Below are 21,057 nucleotides of genomic sequence, written 5' to 3' on the forward strand. Positions count from 1 at the left end.
ACAGCTTAGACCTATATTATGGCTTTGTAAATAATAGTAGATATTCCTTCGACAATATCTATGACTAGTGATGTTGATTATAGTTACTTTCGATTATTCGTTACAAATCGTTACTTTTGTATAAAGTAATCATTTACAGTATACGTTACTTTGATTACTATGATTACTTTTGTATTTGAGTACCGGTAATCATATCGAAAATCGTATTTCTCAGTAGGTAGGTATTTTGTATAAAGTAATCATTTACAGTATTCATTACTTTGATTACTATGATTACTTTTGTATCTGAGTACAGTGGAACCCCGATAAGTCGGCCCCCGATAACCCGGAACTCCGGCTAACCCGGACCGATTTTTATCAGACAAACATTTCAACAATAAAAATGTATTGCTGTTACAAAATCTCGTGAACCTAATTCATTCATTTGGTGACGTCAATATACGAACGAAACGATTGATGAATCCGATATTACTGAAAATATCAGGGTGCAGATGGGACCCTGTCGCGCAATTCGCAGCAAATAAAATAGTCGTATGTTTTTGGCTTCATTTTATTTCGGTTATACATACGCATTTTCAAGGTTCACGAGGTTTTGTACCAACTCTATGTAATATAATATTTGAGAGATAATGGAACCGGATTGAACTACATATACCATAGTCCTTTATTTTTTTGAAACTGTCTGTGTTAGCATTGTTTAGAAAAGACTATTAAAATTCTTTTTTTAACAATGGTCTTAGTCATCACTGTTATTTAAATAACATAACATCAGAGACGGTATTGTGTGTAGTAAAGTCGTATTATTGTTCGCTTCCGTTTTGTAATCGTTCGTAAATTTATTCAGATTTTGTGTTTGCGTGTCTTTTGTCTATAAGGGCAACAAAACGTAAAAATGTTGTAGTGACAATGGAAAAGAAACTAGAAGCATTAAGTAGAATTGATAAAGGTGAATCTTGCAGCATTATATTATGGTGTCGGTACATCTACAGTATCGGATTGGAAGAAAAATAGAACTAAAATCGAAGAATTTTTTTTTCAAAATGATAACAAAAGACAGTTTAATCGGTTATCGGTGCAAAGCTAATAAAGCTAAGAATGAGACTTTTGACGACGCTTTGTATGTGTGGTTTTGTGTGGAATGCGAACGTGGTTTACCAGTGTCTGTGTGACAATTATAACGGAGTTTATCTGTAAGCATACCATATTTTATTAATTTTTACCATTTTCTCCCGCTAACCCGGATTTTCGATAACCCGGATCGGCCGCGGTCCCAATTAATCCGAGTTAACGGGGTTCCACTGTACCGGTAATCATATCGAGAATCGTATTTCTCAGTAGGTAGGTATTTTGTATAGTTATTCCGATATAACAACGACCTTCACCGATCTGTTTAAGGGATAAAAATGATTTGATTACTATGATTATTTTTGTTACTTTTTTTTTGAGTACCGGTAATCATATCGAGAATCGTATTTCTCAGTAGGTAGGTCTGTATAGATATTCCGATATAACAACGACCTTCACCAATCTGTTTAAGAGATAAAAATGATTTGATTACTATGATTACTTTTGTATTTGAGTACCGGTAATCATATCGAGAATCGTATTTCTCAGTAGGTAGGTATTTTGTATAGGTATTCCGATATAATAACGACCTTCATGAAGTAATCAGAGTAATCAAAGTAGATACAATAGTCGTTACTCGCTCTGATACGATTGGTACGAAGTAACGAAGTAATCAAAGTAACGATTTGCCTCTCTGTATAGTAATCGTTACTTTCGGTCTTCGTAAGTAACGAGTACTTTGTAACGAATAGTTACTTTTTCAACATTACTATCTATGACACGAGAATGGCTAAGAGCTAAGTACCCAAAATATAAATTACCGGGTCCTTCGATTAAAGCTATATGGTCTTCAGTTTTCATAATTTGCCTCGCGTTTCCGAAGACCATGGTTTGATATTTTCTTTCATCACAGTATAGCCCTTTAATTGACTTGTTTAAAGTTTTATTCTCGTGCTGGAGTTGCCGTCCGGTTTCCTTAACTCCTATCCGAACTTTATTTTTGTCGATGACCAGCGTTGTATTATCTTTAAAAATTTAGTTTAGATCTTCTAAAACGGCATTTAAAAGCTTAAGTAAGTATTCTTTCCTGTCGACTGTATTATCTTTCTTTCGCTTAACAATATAATATGACAACAGAAGCTTTTTTAATAGCCCCTAGCATTTTTTTTAACAAAATAAAAATTCTTTAAGGGCCGGGGGGCCCGGTTAATTACTTTTTAAACCGGCCCAAATTTATTATAGGATTATATAAATAGTAGTTCCAACCTTTAGCAACTAGCCTTGTACAAGAATTTGAAAAAAAAATTTTGACCAAAAAAAAAATTTTATGGGCCAGGGGGCCCGGTTAATTATTTTTTAAACCGGCCCAAATTTGGTATAGGATTATATAAATACTAGTCACAACTTTTGGCAACTAGCCGTACAGAAAAAGTATAAAAAAATTTTTTCGGCCCGGCCTACTCTGTAGGTACCGTCATTCTTTACTATATTATGAATATGTGTGCCAAATTTCTCAACAAAATATTTAAAGTTAAAGCTGAAATCTTGGAACGCGCTTTCGGTTTTGATAAGGCGCTAATGTAGCCTCTTAACTCTAGAACAGCACAATTCATTCATCTAACGTAGACTGCACAGTGGGGTCTCGAAAACCCTAATTGTTTTTTTTTTAGTAATAAATGTTATTTATTTATTTTTTCTGCGGTCTGTTTTACAAAATAATAGATAACAATATCTTATTTTAAAAATATGTTTATTTCAAAAGAAACATTTCTCATTAGATCTGATAAACATAAAAAAAACTTTATCTACTGCTTTTATTACACTTTTTTAAAAATATAGAGATATGACCAAAAAAATTAAACAAAATTCCAGTGAAATAAAACTTGTCGCTTAAAAACCCTTTAAACTAAAAGCAAACATAAATGTTGTTACAAGATAACTATTTCTTAAGGGTCGTTTAAACACAGCGATAAATCAAACAACTTATCAAGGTGAATCGAGTTGTTGCAACTTATCATTGTGTGTAAACGGTGCATCGCACAACTTATCAAAGTTGGAGTTGGGTTGAAGGTGGTATCGCATTGAATCGCAGCGTCTAAACAGCGTTTCAACTTGTCATCACAACTAGTTGCTGTGACTTATCGTTGTGTTTAAACGACGCTTTAAGCTTAGCCAGGCACTTCAACTTTGGTTCTGACACACATAACACAATAATTGAGCTCGATGTTCTAAACAGTACGATGTTCTAAACAATTTTTCCCAGTATACTGGCGATATTTCTTTGCGAGTTATTGGGTTCTGTTTGTTCTTCTTCATTATCGTCGTCACTTTGTTCGTTATCAGTGTCAGACTGATGTTCAGGAACATAATCATCGTCTTCAAAATCATCTTCGATGGTCTCAGGTTCACCTTCATTCGCCCACAGGTTTTCAGCATCCCACTATAATTATTTTGTTGTCAGAGGACGCTAATAGTTTCTCTTGGAATCTGCTATACTAGCAAATAACAAAAAATCACCTCAAAATTTTAACACCCTTTAACTGCACACTGGGGTCCGAAGTACCCACAGCTCCACTAAAAGCGTCACAGCAAACTATACAACAAACTTATAGGTCTGGATCCCTCGTATGAAAAAAAAGTTGATTAATAGCAAGCTGAAAATGTGTTAATAGCTAAAGGGTGTCTAGTCGGATAAACTTTAATATATCGGAACACTGGAACAGGGACAGTTTTAATTGTGGAACAGGTTAAAAATTTGGAACGGTCACACTACGAAAACGGCACATTTATTTTGTCTGACAGAATAGACTTAAACTCTTATGCAAAAATCAGACTGCTATTTATAACCTGTCATACTTTCTTTCATTTGACATATTCTACATGTTCCACTCATTAAAACGCCCATTTGGTGATAAATAGCAGTCTGATTTTTGCACGAGAGTTTAACCTCTGTTCGGAGAGTTTAAGTCTATTCTGTAGGACAAAATATATGTGCCGTTTTCGTGGTCTGACCGTTCCAAATTTTTAACCTGTTACAAAATTAAAACTTCCCCTGTTCCAGTGTTCCCATATATCAAAGTTTGTCCGACTAGACACCCTTAAGCTAATAACAAATTTTCAGCTTGCTATTAATCAACTTTTTTTTCATCCGCGGGATCCAGACCTATTACGCGGCGCAGCGATTGTCTCTCAACGTAGTCGGCTATTAACTGAATTTACGTGCAAGGGATCGCCAAAAGACGCCATGTGCAAGTTACATTGAACGAATAATGTGCCTGGGTTTTTCAGACCCCAGTGTGCTGTTCCAGGGTTAAAATGGGTTTGTTTTTCAGGAAATCGAATTTTCCGTAACTTTCCGAGGGAAAATTTTTATTTTTCACAACCTGCTGTTATGTATTTTTTCGGATTCCTTATCATCATCATATTATTTTTCAAATGTCAAGTTGAAATTTGGAAAATGCCTCACATTCATTTACTATTCTAATGTATTGGCAACGCTGTGGGGTTCTGACGTCAAAAATCTCGAATGACGTAAGCATATTTTTGAAGCAAAAAGGTATATACAAAATATATTACAATGCAACATCCCAAGTAAAAACAGAAGCAAAAACAGAAAACATCAAAACTACAGAGAGGGGTTATACAAAAAATTCTATCTCACCCAAACTATATACGTTAGCCTCTAGAGTTGGTGAATTGACGGTGAATACCCGAAACTTCTGAGATTTTCCGATAATGTTCCCTTCCTAGCCAAATACAGGGAAGAACTACAGGAAATGCTATTGAACCTAAATATAAAATGAAAAGAAATAAGATTAAAAATAAATCCAGCAACAACTAAATATCTAACAAACGAATCTCTAGATATAACTGAGAATAGAACTCTGGACAATAGCAATATACATATAAAAGGTTGAGTCGCACAACAAAATAGTCCACAAACTCCAAGTTAAGCCAGAGAGCAATGAAACGGAGAATGTTCAACCGTAAGCTCAGCGATCGCATATCCAATGTAATCCAAAAGATTACCATGTGCAAATGGAACTGCAAGTTTGGATTACATACATTCATACAAGGAAGAATATATGGAAGAAAAGGTGTTAGCATACAAATAATATTAACTTTGTATAACTACTTTGATGATGACTTTGAACTATATTCCCGAGAAACTCCTCTCCTGTGCCGTTACAAAAGCAACTGAAAAAGCCTCAACTTGTTTTAAACTAGCTTATTTTTGTTGTAATCTGTGTGAATTTTTATAATCCTATAAAAAGCAGAAGATTGTATACAAAATATAGGTTATCTTACAATTGTTTTTATCACGTTGACTGGCAGTGCGTCGAATTTATAAGCAAGTGTTGTGACACTATACAGGGTGTCCCGGAAAATAGTGCGTTTATTAAAGGTATAGGCAGGGGGCACCATGTAGAACAAAAAACTCTTATAAAATTTTTTTCTAAATGCAACCGTTTGACCAAAAAATAAAATACATTTTGGTATGCAAATTTAACTCTGGCAACTACCCACATAGCAATGATGTTCGCATCATGTTCTAAGCATATACTACCAACATTCGTCGGAGTATATTCTTTTTAGTATATGTGTATTACAAGCATAGCATCTACCTTAAAAAACATTCTAAATTTCATGTTCTTTGCATATACTTCAAAGTATATTCTCGTACCGAATATACTAAGTATATTCGTGTACGTAGGATCTCGGAATATTCGTAAAAGTTTATTCTTAGAATATACCTTTATCGAATATTCTTAACACATACTTATAAGTACATTCTTAACACATACTTATAAGTAGATACTTTTAAAATATCTTAAAAATAATTTGTATGTATAGGAAGTATAATATTAGCCTTATAGATTATCAACTTATTATTTTTTAGAATACGTAATTAATAAAATTTATGTATGTAGGTAGTATTGGACGAATTTCATTTTAAAATTGTTGTAGGGTAAAAAAGTTTAAACATTAATTGTATTAACGTTTACATAGATACTATTAAAAATTCGTTTTCATAATTGAAATGACTTTACCATTTCGAGTTTATCATGAATCATTAGTATTTTTACATCCTTGAAATTTGAATTTAGGTACATTCAATTCAATAGGCCATTTCGCAGAACCAAAACGTGCCAAACTGCACAACCAAAGCAACCAAAGGCTTTGGCGTTGCCAACCGTCGAGTAAGCTTTTTCCGTCAACTTACCTTAAAAATTCCCACTTTTATAAAAAAAACTTCCCCCCTGTTTACAAAATCTGAGAAGATATGTTGAATTATTTTCAAATATTTTGATTTTTTCTTAATATTTTACAATTTGGACTGGAACAATAATTCCCTTTTGAGTTAACTTTTTCCCTTTATCACCTTTTATGTTGAGAATTCCCGCAAAAAGGGAAATTTCTCTCCGTTTGGCAACACTGACGACCGATTTTGTTATTCCACAATACATTCATAACCCCCCCCCCCCCATCATATTCTGACCATTTCTATTCTTACCTGAATGGATCAGGGATAGGAAAAAACCGTAAAATATGAAAAAGGAAAGGCATTAAGTAAGACATTATTTCATTATTTGTATCATCTATGGATCTATACAGTGTTAAGGATGAAGGCGAATGATGTAGTACTAGGACTAAAGAACATACATAATCTGTTTATTTTGTTTGCGGTGCTTCAAAATACATATAATCTATTTTGATAACTCAATATTACTTAAATAGGTAAGTACATATAAGTATTATATAAATTTTAGTTACTTATTATGCATAGTTTAGTTTAGCTAAATATTATATAATGATTTATATAAATAACTAAAATTTATAAATATGTACTTACTTTTTAAGTAATATTGTAGAATGTAGGTACTAACTACATTCTCATTTGCAATTAAAATACGTAAATAGATATTTGGTAGAACCTAAGATGAGATTAGGTGATGCTGAAAACATACTTATAAGCAATATAGCACTTGATAGCACTTTCTTAGAATATTCTTAAAAATATAATATTCTTCCCATACAAAGATGTGCGGTAGTACGTTCTTAGTATATAAATAGAAGGTTTATAGCACTTCCTTGGAATATTCTAAAAAGTACCTTCTTGGTATAAACTAAAAAGATGTGCGGTAGTATGTTCTAAGTATACACATAGAAGGTTTATAGCACGTCCTTGGAATGTTCTAAAAAGAACATTCTTGGTATATACTGAAAAGAAGTGCGGTAGTACATTCTAAGTATATACATAGAACGTTTAAGTACTGTAATGTAGTATATACTCAGTATCTGCTCTGCACATTCGCAATGGTAATTACGCACATTCTCAGTATATACTTTTTCTGAAAAGTATGTTCTATGAATCTACTAAGAACATGAAATTGTTATGTGGGTATGTGAGGTACGAAAATTTAAACGTAGACAGTCCCATGTTTAGTAAACAGATAGTTTGGAAGAATTCTGTTTAGTGTCAGTGCCGAAAATGTTTTCGAATCGTGTGTTCATGAGTACCTATTATGTAATGTTGATTATTTATGCCAGATCACTAAATGGAGTAATGGAGAGATATACTATAATTTCTTTCAAAATGTTTTACCGGTATTTCTCGTCGCATGTGTTCGTGAAAGTGGGTGACTTTGAACATTTATTAGGTATAACAGTTATTTCCCAGTAAGTACCTACAACTTAATTATTTTAGTTCACAAGTAAACAAATTAGGGACTCATTCGTTATTTGGTGTATTTAATTTCCACTGTATACTATGTAACTCAGTTACAGCCCTCAGCATTCAACACATTTAAAGCTTATTAAATACATAATACTAGTTGAGTTAAAAGATGTGTTTTTATGTTAAAAGATGTACAATTCGTTTAAAATTAAGCAATAGGTATTTCAATACATTCCAAAAAAAATTATAGTAAACAAAATAGTAAATACATAAGTACTGTTAGGTTGGATTATTTTAAATACTGTAAATCACAAACAAGTTTTTATTATCTGTTATTATTCCGTAGTGCGTACGATGTTGCCAGATTATTTTATTTCCTAAACATTAAAATACAAATATATGGAAAACAATGTTATCTTTATTTTGGAAACGTTTATCTTTAGAAAAAAATGGTATAGGACTTTTTTGTTCTAAATTGTGAATTCTATCCATACCTTAAAGGAACGCACTATTTTTCGGGACACCTTGTATGTATTTTGCAAAGTAGAATAGGGAAAAATACAACGTCTATAGACGTTGTGTCACATTACATCAATGGAAATTAGACGTCTATAGACGTTTTGTCCGTCAACGTGTTAATCATAGAAATAATACACTCAGGTGCAAAATTAACAGGACCCTCAGATTTTTCCCAAAATCTGGCGTTTAGAAAAGTTTAGGATGTTCCCAATTGACTATTTATTAATAACACACAAAATTTAAAAATAGGAGGAGGATATAGAAATATTATGGAATATTTTTAAGGAGCTGGTATATGCAACTGGGAGTAAAGTATGTGGTGTAACGAAAGGAAGATATCTGAAAGGTACAGCTTGGTGGAATAACAAAATAAAATTGGAAGTTTCAAACAAAAAAAAATTGTGGGAAAATTATATAAGCAATAAAAGTGAAAGTAATTATCAAGAATATAAGGAACAGAGAATATTGGTTAAAAATAAAATTAAAGAAGCTAAGAATCACCAATGGGAAGAATTTAGAAATAAAATGGAAAGCGATAGTAAGGGTAATGCGAAGTTGCTCTATAGGACCCTAAAAAATCTAAGACAAAAGAAATCAAACGAAGTAAGAGGTTTAGAGGACAAAGATGGTAACATATTATTAAAAATGAAGAGATTACCGAAAGATGGCGGGAACATTTTATGGAATTATTAATGGGAGACAACAAAGAAATAGAGAATGACAGGGAGGAGTACAATTTAAATGAACAATGAGATAATGATGGCATAACATACGAAGAATACAGGGAAGCAACTTTAAAATTAAAAAATGGCAAGGCTGCAGGACACGATAATATTAAGGCTGAGCTAATTAAGTATATGAAAGGAGAAGGATTACAATTACTATAAAAGATCAGAAGGAGCTGTTGGCGTACTGGATGCATACCTAGAGATTGGACTCTTGCAACTATTCTACCATTACACAAAAAAGGTGAAAACTATAAGTGTTCTAACTACAGGGGAATATCATTGTTGGTAGTTGCTAGTAAAATCTACGAAATAATACTAAAGAAAAAGCTGCGAGAAAATATCGAGGCCACACTGGATGACAGCCAATGCGGCTTTAGGCCAGGGCGAGGTACAACCGATCTCATATTCACGGTGAGACAGTTATCATAAAAAGCCCTAGAGCATAACAGCAAGTTGTTTATCTGTTTTGTGAACTTGGAAAAAGCATTTGATCGGGCGCCACGTAACAAGATCTGGGAAATATTAAACAGTAGAATTGTGAAGCCGAAGTTAATCCAAGCAATAGAGAGTATATAAAATATAAATGTACACGTAATAATGTAAGAACGAACAATCACTCATCTCTAGAATTCTACACAAGGACAGGTGTAAGACAAGGTGGTGTTCTGAGTCCTTTGTTATTCATCACTCTAATGGACAAAATTGCAAAAGAATGCAGGGGTAAGGTAAAAAGAAGTAGGGTTGGGGTGTATAAACTTCAACAAGGTGCCTAAGGTCACTGCTAAGGCGTGTTATCTTCTGGAGTTTGGAGGATTTTTGGGCACCAGGTGGACCGCGGGTAGGTTCTGATGGCGTATTCTTGTTCAGCAACCCCAAAAATTCCTGAGAAACCTGTTTGCATCAATGTATTGTCGAAAACCCTCAAAATGCCAGATGAAGTGCCTTAGAAGTAAACTTGGGCACCAGATGCTCCGGTAGTCAGTTCTGAAGGCGTATTCATCTTCAGCGATCCCAAAAACTCCCTAGTAACAAAATATTGCCCTTACTTAATATACCTCTTTTGACATGTGTATGCACTTTTTTTTTCTTTTATGGCCTTTGGGAACTGCGCCCATTTAGCCAGCAACACTTCTTGAAATCGGCGCCTCGCCATACACCAAGACCATTACGAATCCATCTCCGAATCCATTACAAAAACAATCCAGGGTAGGTAAGGGAAAAAAAACTTTTCGCACCCGGATGGTTCAGGGTAACTAACCACATACTAAGTAGGGATACGGGTTATTGTTAATTTACACGACTGATTTCATAATTTAAAGTTTCAATTTACACGACTTAACATAATTTAACAGAATCCTAAAGATTGACGGTTTGTTCAAAGCTAGTAAGTTCATCAGATTATATGGGGGATAAATGTTTTCTTGCAATAGCTGCATATTCAATAGATTTCTTTGTGTCACATATTTGTCACATGCAAAAAATATATGATCCAAGGCACTTATTGTATTGCAATTTTCGCACAAATCCGACTGTATTATATTGATTTTATACAGGGTGTCCAGAAACTCTACCGACAAACGAAGACAGGAGATTGCTCAGATAATTTTAAGACAATTTAACCCAATTCACCTAGTCCGAAAATGCTTCCTAAGGGAGCTAGAGCTCTTTGAAGATGGCGTCATGTAATTACTTTCTCTTAAATACCTCCAGAATGCTTCTATTTAGAAAAACAACTAAAATTGGTATGCGTATTTACTTTCCAGAAATCAATCGATTACATCCATTGCGAATTTGTAGTAGCGGTCATAGGCGTCCGTTTTGGGTAGGGCAACGGTTATCTTATCGCATAACTTTTTTGTCTTCAACTTTTAAGCATTTCTGAGACTGGATTATTAAATTGTGAGATATTCTAGTATTAAAATGTACTCTTACTTAAAGTCGGTAGGACACACCGTTTTCTAGATAAATCGATTTGAAAGTTTTTAGTTTTGGGAATTTGAAAAAAAAACATTGAAAAGAATTAAAAAAAAAATAAAAAAAAAACGATGTATTTTACCAACTTAAAGCAAGAGTAACTTTTAGTAATCGAATATCACATAATTGAATAATCTAGTGTCAAAAATACTTAAAAATTAAAGACAATAAAGTTATGTTATAAAATAACTGTTGACCTACCCAAATCGGACGCCTATGACCGGTACTAGAAATTCGCCATTAATGAAATCGATTATTCTCTGAAATATAAATAAATGTACCAGTTTTCATCTTTCTAAATAATTTTTCTTTAATATTTTTTTTTAAATTCAAAGAGCGAAATATTTTTAAATCGATTTTTCTAGAAAACGGTGTATCCTATCGACTTAAAGTAAGAGTACCTTTTAGTACTAGAACAGCTCACAATTTAATAATTCAGAGTCAAAAATGCTTAAAAATTGAAGACAAAAAAGTTAGGCGATAAAATAACCGTTGCCCTACCCAAAACAAACGCCTATGACCGGTACTAGAAATTCGCAATCAATGGAGTCGATTCATTTCTGGAAAGTAAATAAGCATATTAATTTTCGTTTTTCTAAATCGAAGCATTCTGGAGGTATTTAAGAAAGACTAATTCCAAGACGCCATCTTCAAAGAGCTCTAGCTCCCTTAGGAAGCATTTTCGGACAGGGTGAATTGGGTTAAATTGTTTTAAAATTATCTGAGGAATCTCCTGTCTTCGTTTGTCGGTAGAGTTTCTGGACACCCTGTATAGATGTACGGGATAACAGGCATGGCCAAATTTTAGTCGAGAGCTAGTAACAATATCGTGTCTTGAAAAATAATAATAATCTGTCGGGATTTTCAGATGTAAAAGAGTATACCTTGTCGGACAATTTACACAGTATTGATTCCATTGAAGTTTCCAGTTATCATGTAATCTGGTTTTACTTATACATTCTTGAAGTACAATATCATTCAATGTTTCCTCGCCACTTAAAATGCTTTTTTTTTCCAACTGATCTACTTTTTCATTATTTTCGAGTCCAATATGAGCTTTAATCCACGTGAGTACTATATTACACTGCATGGTTGTTAGATTAGATAATAGTATCTTTAATTCTTTGATGTAGGGATTTACGTTAACAGAATTTTCGTCTAGTTGACTAGAGAAACTTTTTAAAACTGATAATGAGTCGGATAATATGTTTATTTGTTTTAGATTTTTTTTTTCGGCGTATTGGCATGCTTTTATGATAGCTATGGTTTCTGCTGAAAATATTGATGTATTAAAATTCAGTTTAAATTTTTCTTTGACATCTAGTGATGGTATATAAAAAGCACAGCCCACACCATCACTTTGTTCTGAAGCATCGGTATATATTTGTAGGTGATTAGGGTATTTTGCAGTATAATGATTAAGGGTAGTTTTGCTAAGTGTTTGTAGTTCAGAATCTGAGGGAATTAGAATTATTGATGTTTCTAAAGCCTGAAAGAAATCCGATTGAGGTGGTTTTTTAATAATATTGCTCATATTGCAAGTATTAAGAAATGCTGAGCATAAGGAGGGAGAGGTTTTTTAGACCAATATTATATTGTTAAATCGAGAGGTAGTTTAGTGCAGAAATTTTCTTACCTAATATTGGATCTTTTATATAGGATTTTAGAATAAACTTTTCAGGTAAAAATTGTCTTCTGAGTTCTAAGGGAGGTTCTAGCGCTTCCACACGCAAAGGTTCACAGGGAGTAGAGCACATTGCTCCCAAACATAGTCTTAAAGCAGTATTTTGTAATGCTTCTAACCGTTTTAAAATGTATTTACTGGCCGAACCATAAAAAATACACCCATAATCTATTATCGATCGGATGAAAACTTTATAGAATATTAAACAGGTTTGTGTGTCACATCCCCACCAAGTTTTCCGAATATGTTTAAGAAAATTTAATCCTTTATAACATGTCTCTATTTTTTGGATGAATGGTCTCCAAGTAAGTTTTTTGTCCATTGTTATGCCAAGATAGGTTACTATATTTGTTATAGGAAATTGCATTGCATTGATCACAATATTACCTAATGGTGGTGTATTATGCCTTGTAAAAAACACTATATTTGATTTTTCTGGAGATAATGAAAAACCAATTGAATCAAATTTATGCACTTGTGGTTGCATTTGATGCACTTTAAAATGCAACTACGCATTTACACTCATTTTTCTATAGTAAACTTTTTTCTTGACATCATCCTAAACATAATGCATATAGTTGTAAGTTTCTAGTGCTGTATTTAAAAATTAATTTATTTTGTGCTAAATATCCTGGTCTATATACCGATATTTCCGTAGTTAGTTGTGATGGGGTAATAATGTAAATAATTTCACAACCTAGCTTCGGCTTGTTTTAACGAGAACTTCCAGCCGCAGTTGTCACCTGGGGAAAATGATTTAGAGACTTCGCCAACATCTTGTCAACTGCATATTAATTTGCTTGCCTTTGGCTACAGCAGTGTCGTATACAAAACATATTACGGGTATTGTATTAAGTCGGTGTCATATTTGAAAGCTGTGTTACAACCTTAAACATATGATTAGATTTGGTCCAATTTGCTGTGAGAAATGACGTATTGGTTAACAAAGCTCTATTTAACAATAAAATAATGAAAGGGGTGGCCTTTGACATGCTTTTGTTTGTTTTCTATTGAATTTAAGATCTTATTGCAACATTATGATAAGCAACGAAATAAGAAAATTGAGGTATTAAGGTTTAAAGTTTTAAAAAATAATGATTCAACTTTAAAAAACTATAACTCTTGTTATTTGATTGTGGTAATAGTTAAAATGCATAAACATTTATTAGTTTACATATAGGGTTTATTGACGCGTTCTTAAATCTGAAAAATTGTAACACTACATTGAAATAAAAATATATATAATTTTGTATCTACAATACTCCACTTCTTCATTAGCATTATCAGAAGCTTTTTTTATCTGATTAGTGATTATCGTGTTTTCTTGTATTTTATTTAAGCGTGTTATTTTGTATTTCCTTTGGCACGTCTTCTCTAAATTTTTTCTTAATTATTTTGTTGGTTTCTGTTACACTACTACTATCGGTTTACAGCATTACATAGAATGTGTCTTTGGCGACACAATATACATTGCAAATTTACTAAAAGGCAAAATATTAGTTGTTTTTAATTGAATTAAATTTCGGTGTTGCTTAAAAGCAACACTATACAAAATAAGGCTAAAAACTATTTATTGTCATATAACCTAACTTGTGTACAAAATGTTCTACTTTTTCAAAAATGCACGCTGATTAAAACAAAATAAGTTAGTCTAAGCACGTTCAAACCTTTTCAGTTGCTTTTGTTAAACATTGTGTTGCATATTGCTTTTGGTAAAATTCTTATGCATCTAAGTTTATATTGACTGTCTCGCCACTGATTTATCTACATACCGACTGTTGAATTTTCCAAAGCTTTTCTAAATGCGCATTGATAGGGGCGAGAGTACACAAATCTATCTGCATTCCCTTTTGACGCGAAATTCTTTATAAAACTCATGTTACGTGCTCTTACCCACATACCCACTGATCTAAATAGAAATTTCATGTCAGAAAATTGATATGCGGCTTACAAACCGTTTGAAAATATTACTTTAATATGTTGCAAATCTTGGCGAATTCAACGATGCAGAAACAGTATCACATGTACAATATTAAATGTTTTATACAAAAATTTGATGTATAAATTTTACACAAAATGCAGGGAATGAGTGAAAATATATACTTACCTACAGAAATATTTTTATTGTCAGATTGTTTATAAGAGGGGCCATCTTCATCTAACTCAATGTTATCAAAATCATCTGGCACTGATCTTATAATAGTATTTTCATTTTTATTACACCCATTTTCAAAAAATCTATTTACACTAAGTTGCGGTAGTTTCATGGTGTGATGGTATAAAGTTGCCTGGAAGCAACGTCCGTTTAAAATTTGACTCCATTCTATATGCACTATGCTGATGACCCTGTGATTCTCGCGTGTAGCACGGAGGAGCTGAGTTGCTTGATGACTAAGATACAAAGAATAAGTGCACAATATGGGCTTAAACTAAACATCACAAAAACCAAATGGATGCTAATAAACAAAACTCATAAAAAACTGTACTATCAAATTATATGCAAAAAAATTGAGAGACATGATCAGAATAATCAGCCGAGAGATCTATTTAGAAAAATACGCTGCTTAAAAAGAGACTTCAAAGCCAGAACTTGGGCCATTAAAGACAACACTGGAACTTTGAGAACAAATAGAGAAGATATAGCAGAAACATGGAGATCGTATTGCAGGGACCTATATAAAGATGATCAACGCCAAGAATCTGTTAACCAAATCTCTGACGAGGTAGAAAAATGACCTGATATACTTGAAAATGAAGTAAGACTCGCGATCATTAAGCTCAAATATAATAAAACAGCAGGTCCAGATATGATAACAGCAGAAATGCTCAAAGCCACAGAAGAAACTGGGGTAAAATTACTTCATCTACCCTGTAAACAAATATGGCATTCTAAACAATGGCCTGAAAACTGGACAAAATCTACAATAACGACAATTCATAAAAAGGCAGCTTCCATAAATGCGACAATTATAGAACTATTTCTCTTATATCACATGCCAGTAAAATAATGCTACATATAATCAATGAGAGACTAAAAACATTATTTCAAAGAGAAATTCCACAAGAGCAAACTGGATTTACCAAAGGTAGAGGTACTCGAGAACACCTGTTGAATATAAGACAGATAATCGAAAAATCTAGGGAATTCAATATTCTACTGTACATATGCTTTATAGATTATCGTAAGGCGTTCGACAGGGTGAAGTGGAGGCACTTATGGCGAATAATAAAAGAAGTAGGCGTAATACTAAGCTTCCTACACTTAATATCGACCAATGGGGAATAACAAAACATGTTCTAAGCACAACCTACTTACTAGGGAACCATCAAAAATAAGTTCGCAAGTCAGCGAAACTCACTTCGTTCTAACAGTTCTCAGGAATAATATTGCTGAGTCCACAATTAACACATGTGCTCTCTAATACTCAAAGCAGCAAAGCAGCACGTTTTGTGTGTATAAACTCCAAAAACCGCGGCGCCAAAGGCCATTATAATACAATGTAACTCTTTTTTACATCAAAAACTGAACGTTAAAAGTTCAATTTTCGAGCGATAATAATAAACACAGAAAATCGAAATTCGATATGACTGCAAAATAATATAACATATTTATTTAACAAAACTGATAAACTACAAATTATCACGTTTTTTCGGAACAGAAATAAATTCAATGAATTTACTTGGCATATTATGAAGCTCTATTCTTATGTCTACAGGGTAAGACAAAAATATGTAACAATGACATTTACGATTTTTGGTTTCTAGATAAGGCAAAATGATTGAGTCCTTTTGAACCGTTTCAAGGCGTAGTAAATATAGAATTCTTCTTCTTATGGTGCCTATCCGTTACGGATGTTGGACGCTAACATGGCTATTCTGACTTTGTTGACTGCTGCCCTGAAAAGTCCGGTAGTGGTTAAGTTTCGCAGGTTATGCAGCCAGGATATTCTTCTTCGTATCTTCTAAATATAGAATACTACAGCTAATCATCCAATGAAAAATATACAGCAGAAGAGGTCCATGGACGAGAAGATACTCGTGGCTCCAAAATTGAAAATTTGTGGCAATGGTTCGGATTGTCATCTGCCAATCTATTCAGATCTTCCGTAAACAAATTCAGAATAACTATGTTAATTGCCAACTTTCGGAACGAATAAGGCACATGAACAGGAAGTGGGTCCAAGGCATATTATGAATTAATTATCTGAAAATTCTATTAAAAAAATTAGAGAATTTCGTGTTTAGCAATAGTATAAAATGACTAAAACTTGCAAAAATTTGTACCTCACACGTGCAATAAATGACTGACTACATCCTCTGAATACTTCTGGCGTAAAAGCTTTTGGTTTGATGTACTGACATGGGGAGTAGGGTGCATCGAAAAAATAAAAGTTGGAAATGTTATATCCAATAGCGTGAAAAAGTTGCTATTGTTATTTTTCAGCATAGTATTTTTAATTTTTTTTAAGCGAATTTTCTGCCCCCCCCCCCCAACGACCTTGAATTTTAATAAATATCTGATTTTTATGAAAATTTCAATTTATATTATGTGCTAACTCGATCTAAGACCAATTAAAGAAAACATAAAATGTTGTCAGTTACAAATTTTAATGATATTTAAAGTTTTATTTTTTTTTTCAGTCTCCCAACCCCTTTGAAATGTCCCGCTTCGTGAGTCCGTGCGTGTAATTTTCACTTATGTTTGGTGCGATGCCTTACTTAGTTATTACTGTTGTTTGTAAATTAAAGATTTTTAAAATAGATAAACCAGGACCACGGGGAATAAAATCAAGATGTGCTGTGGACCGCCCCATTTTTGGGCAACCACCAAATATAACTGAAAATGTTTTACCCAAATTCAAACAAGCGATGAAGTTTTGTGGTGGCAGGAGGATAAAAAAACTTAGCAAGAAAGAGCCAGAATTTTCTGGTATTGCCGAACAGGTAGCAATTAAATTGGAGGAAATACGGAAAAAGGCTGTAATTCCAATAATTTAACATACAAGAATTATTCAGCTTTTAAAAGCCTATCATGACAAATATATGAAACTTATGAAACCATTTAAGAACAGGCAAAACTGTGAATTTTACAAAAATAAAATCCAATGCTTTAAGAACAAAAGTAAAACTACACGTTTCGATCTTGCAGCATGCAAATGTGACACTCGGATTAATTGTAGCAAATCTCAAAAGGTGCCTCTGGATGAGCGCGAATTTCTATTAAATCAAAGAGGTTTCAGAAAAATGGTGTTAAGCTCGATTGATAGGGAAAACAAAAACAAATATAATCAGAGAAAACAACGGTAAAAGGAAAAAGTTAGCGACGCAAAGGCAAAACTTTATCTCAAGTAAAAAACAGTACCAAGTTTTATGGTCAATCGATTGTGGAAGAACACATAACACTTGTGCATGAGCCAGTGTGCAAATATTTCGGATATGGGTATCCGCTGTCTGGTGTAACAGAAAGTATCAAATCCAGCTATTGCATGTGACGAAACAGTCGTAAATATTGGCGTTAAGGGTGCCGTAATACGGCTGTTAGAAGAACATCTTAAAAAACCGCTTCAGCGGTTTGTATGTCTGCGACATTCAAATGATCTATCCCTTGGACAATAAAAGAAGTTTGCCAGTGACCAAATCAAAAAACGTAAGGGTCTTCAAACTTTCTCCTATAAAAATTTTGATTCAAACGACTACTTTGAGTTAATTAACTAACAAGAATATCACCTTACAGAACCACCTATATTCTCTAGATTTTCGAGTGACAATCTGCGAGATTTTATTAAGAATCCTAACTTAGACCCTTTTAACATTGAAATTGAGTAATATCACTGCCACAAACAATGTGTAGAACGATGTGTCAAGCTTGTGACATAAGCTTCTCTAGCAGTTTGTGGAGCGTATTTGAGGGATGGATTTATAAAAACTTGAATTGATTCCAGGAAAACTATGCCTCACTTTAATGCTAAATCGGATGACATCTTCGAATAGAATGCTTTTACCATATTTTTTTGTAATATTTATATACCTAATTTTGTACTTTGCTTTATATCTATTTTAGTATTAAAAAACTTGGGTGACGTCAGGGAGACGGATAAGTTAGGCTATTTTGTTATAAAAAGAATGTTTTAGTATACTTTTCTTAAGTAAATTTTTTAATTGCCTTGTGAAACCAGAAAATATTTTCCAATTTAAGCCGAATTTATTTATTCAAGTTCTATAAGGTATTACATTTCCCTTACAAAAGAAATTCGCATGTTAATGCCTTTTTTCTAATTTTTAGTTGCCGTGGGGGGCAGAAAATATTTTTTTATTTCAACGCAATTTTACTAAAATACTAAATAGTGTGGCAATTTTTGTGAGCTATTACATTTTCGCCTCGAAATAAAATTTTTTTTCGTCTGTAACATTTTTTTCCAAAATTTTTATTTGTCTTGGAGGGGCAGAACATATTTTCCAATTTCGAAAAAATTTTACCAAAATACTTAACAGTTGATTGGGCAACTTTTGTGAGGTATTACTTTTCCATCGAAAAAAAATTTTTTTCGCTTTTTTCGATGCACCCTAATGGGGAGTTGTGCTATTAATTTGATAGAATGTGTCTTTGAATACACAATATGCACTGTATGCACATTCACTAAAAGGCAGTATATTAGTTTTTAATTGAATTTAATTTAGGTTTTGCTTAATAGCAACACTATGCAAAATAGGGTTAAAAACGATTGCAATATAACCTAATTTGTGTTTAAAATCTTGTGCTATTTAAAAAATGCACGCTGATTAAAACAAAATAAGCTAGTCTAAACTCGTTCAAGCTTTTTCAGTTGCTATTGTTACGGGCACAGGAGACTTGTTTCTCGAGCATATAATAGAATTCATCATCAAGGTTGTATAAAGTTAGTTAAACATTGTGTTGCATTTTGGTTTTGGTACAATTCGTATGCATCCTAGTTCGTATTGAGTATATCGCCACTGATTTATCTACATATCGACTGTTTAATTTTCCAAAGCCTTTCTAAATGCGCATTGATAGGGGCGGGAGTAGACCAATCTATCTGCATTCTCTTTTGACCCGAAATTCTTTATAAAACTCATGTTACGTGCTAGCTCTTACCCACATACCCACTGATCTAAATAGAAATTTCATGTCATAAATTTGATATGCGGCATACAAACCATTTGCAAATATTACGTTAATATGTTGCAAATCTTGGCGAATTCAACGATGCAGAAACAGTATCAAATGTACAATATTAAATGTTTTATACAATTTGATGTAGGTATAAATCCCATATGAAATGCAGGAAATAAGTAGGTGTATTTTATATCAGTATCTATACAATAAAGGGTCTTTGACATTTTGCATTTAATATACCTGGGATATTACATTTTGTAATATAGAGAGATATTTTGAGAGTTATTCGGATGTAAAAATAATGGATGTATATATTTGAAAATGATCTGGACAAGAAGAAAAAAAAGGAAATTAAATAAAAAACAATATTTTTTAATGAGACTTTTAGAGAGCATGCTTAAAAATAATTGTTTTTGTGGATATTAAATCACAATATTAACAAGAGATTCTCATAATACAAAGATATAAACCTCGTTAATAAGATTAATGAATATACATATTATATTTATTATATAATATTTAAAATTAATCAAAAAAGTTTGTTGATGAGCAAGACAAAATATACGGGTTTATTACAGTTTGCTGATAAAACAAAATCTACAGGATTTTAAATAGAAATAATCTGTAAATAAATAAGTAAAAGTTAACCTCCAATTTTGTCGTGTTCATATTGACAATGATATATCGAACTCATCTCCAAATGCCAACATTGATCCAAGAAACAAATTCGACATAACATCACCAACACCAACACGGCGAGGATGAGACTTTATGTGGGTTCTTATATTCTACTCCTCTGCATTCTCCAGGCATATGGTACACTATCAGTAAAAAGGATTGAATTCGACACATAATGAGAAACGGCACTAAATACAGATTACTGAAGGTAATCCTTCGAGGCAAAATATTCGGAAAGCGAGGAATTGGGACAAAAAGAATATCATGGTTAAATAGCCTGAGGAAATGGTTCTCCACAAAAAAAAATAATCTATTTAAAGCATCAGTTAATAAAATAATTATAGCCAGAATGATCGCCAATATTCAAAACAAATAGGCAACAAAAGAATAAGAACCTCGTTTAATTATATTTTCAGTAGTTTTGAGAATTCACTTAGGGCTCTATTAGTCTAGGTAACTGGTGGCGCAACTAGTGGGCCCACCAAATTTTGAGCAAGGGCAACTGGTGGCCGAGAATAGCCACCAACAAGAATAATAAAATGAATTAAAATTGGAAAAATAATCAAATGCAATTGGAAACTTGTTTATTATCAAT

At 32.9% G+C, this 21,057-nt stretch overlaps 1 protein-coding gene across 1 annotated transcript; it reads right to left on the reverse strand.

Annotated features, from left to right (window-relative positions):
• Window positions 1-3,310: 3,310 nt before the first annotated feature.
• On the reverse strand, window positions 3,311-14,916 carry LOC126880966 (protein PFC0760c-like). Its single transcript, XM_050645048.1, has 3 exons — window positions 14,757-14,916; window positions 11,867-12,150; window positions 3,311-3,505 (listed from the first exon to the last, which is right to left on the reverse strand). The coding sequence occupies exons 1-3, from the start codon at window positions 14,914-14,916 to the stop codon at window positions 3,311-3,313; spliced, it is 639 nt and encodes a 212-aa protein (XP_050501005.1).
• Between the last annotated feature and the right edge of the window lie 6,141 nt (window positions 14,917-21,057).

This window comes from Diabrotica virgifera, chromosome 2 (assembly GCF_917563875.1).
Source record: "Diabrotica virgifera virgifera chromosome 2, PGI_DIABVI_V3a".
Taxonomy (NCBI): domain Eukaryota; kingdom Metazoa; phylum Arthropoda; class Insecta; order Coleoptera; family Chrysomelidae; genus Diabrotica; species Diabrotica virgifera.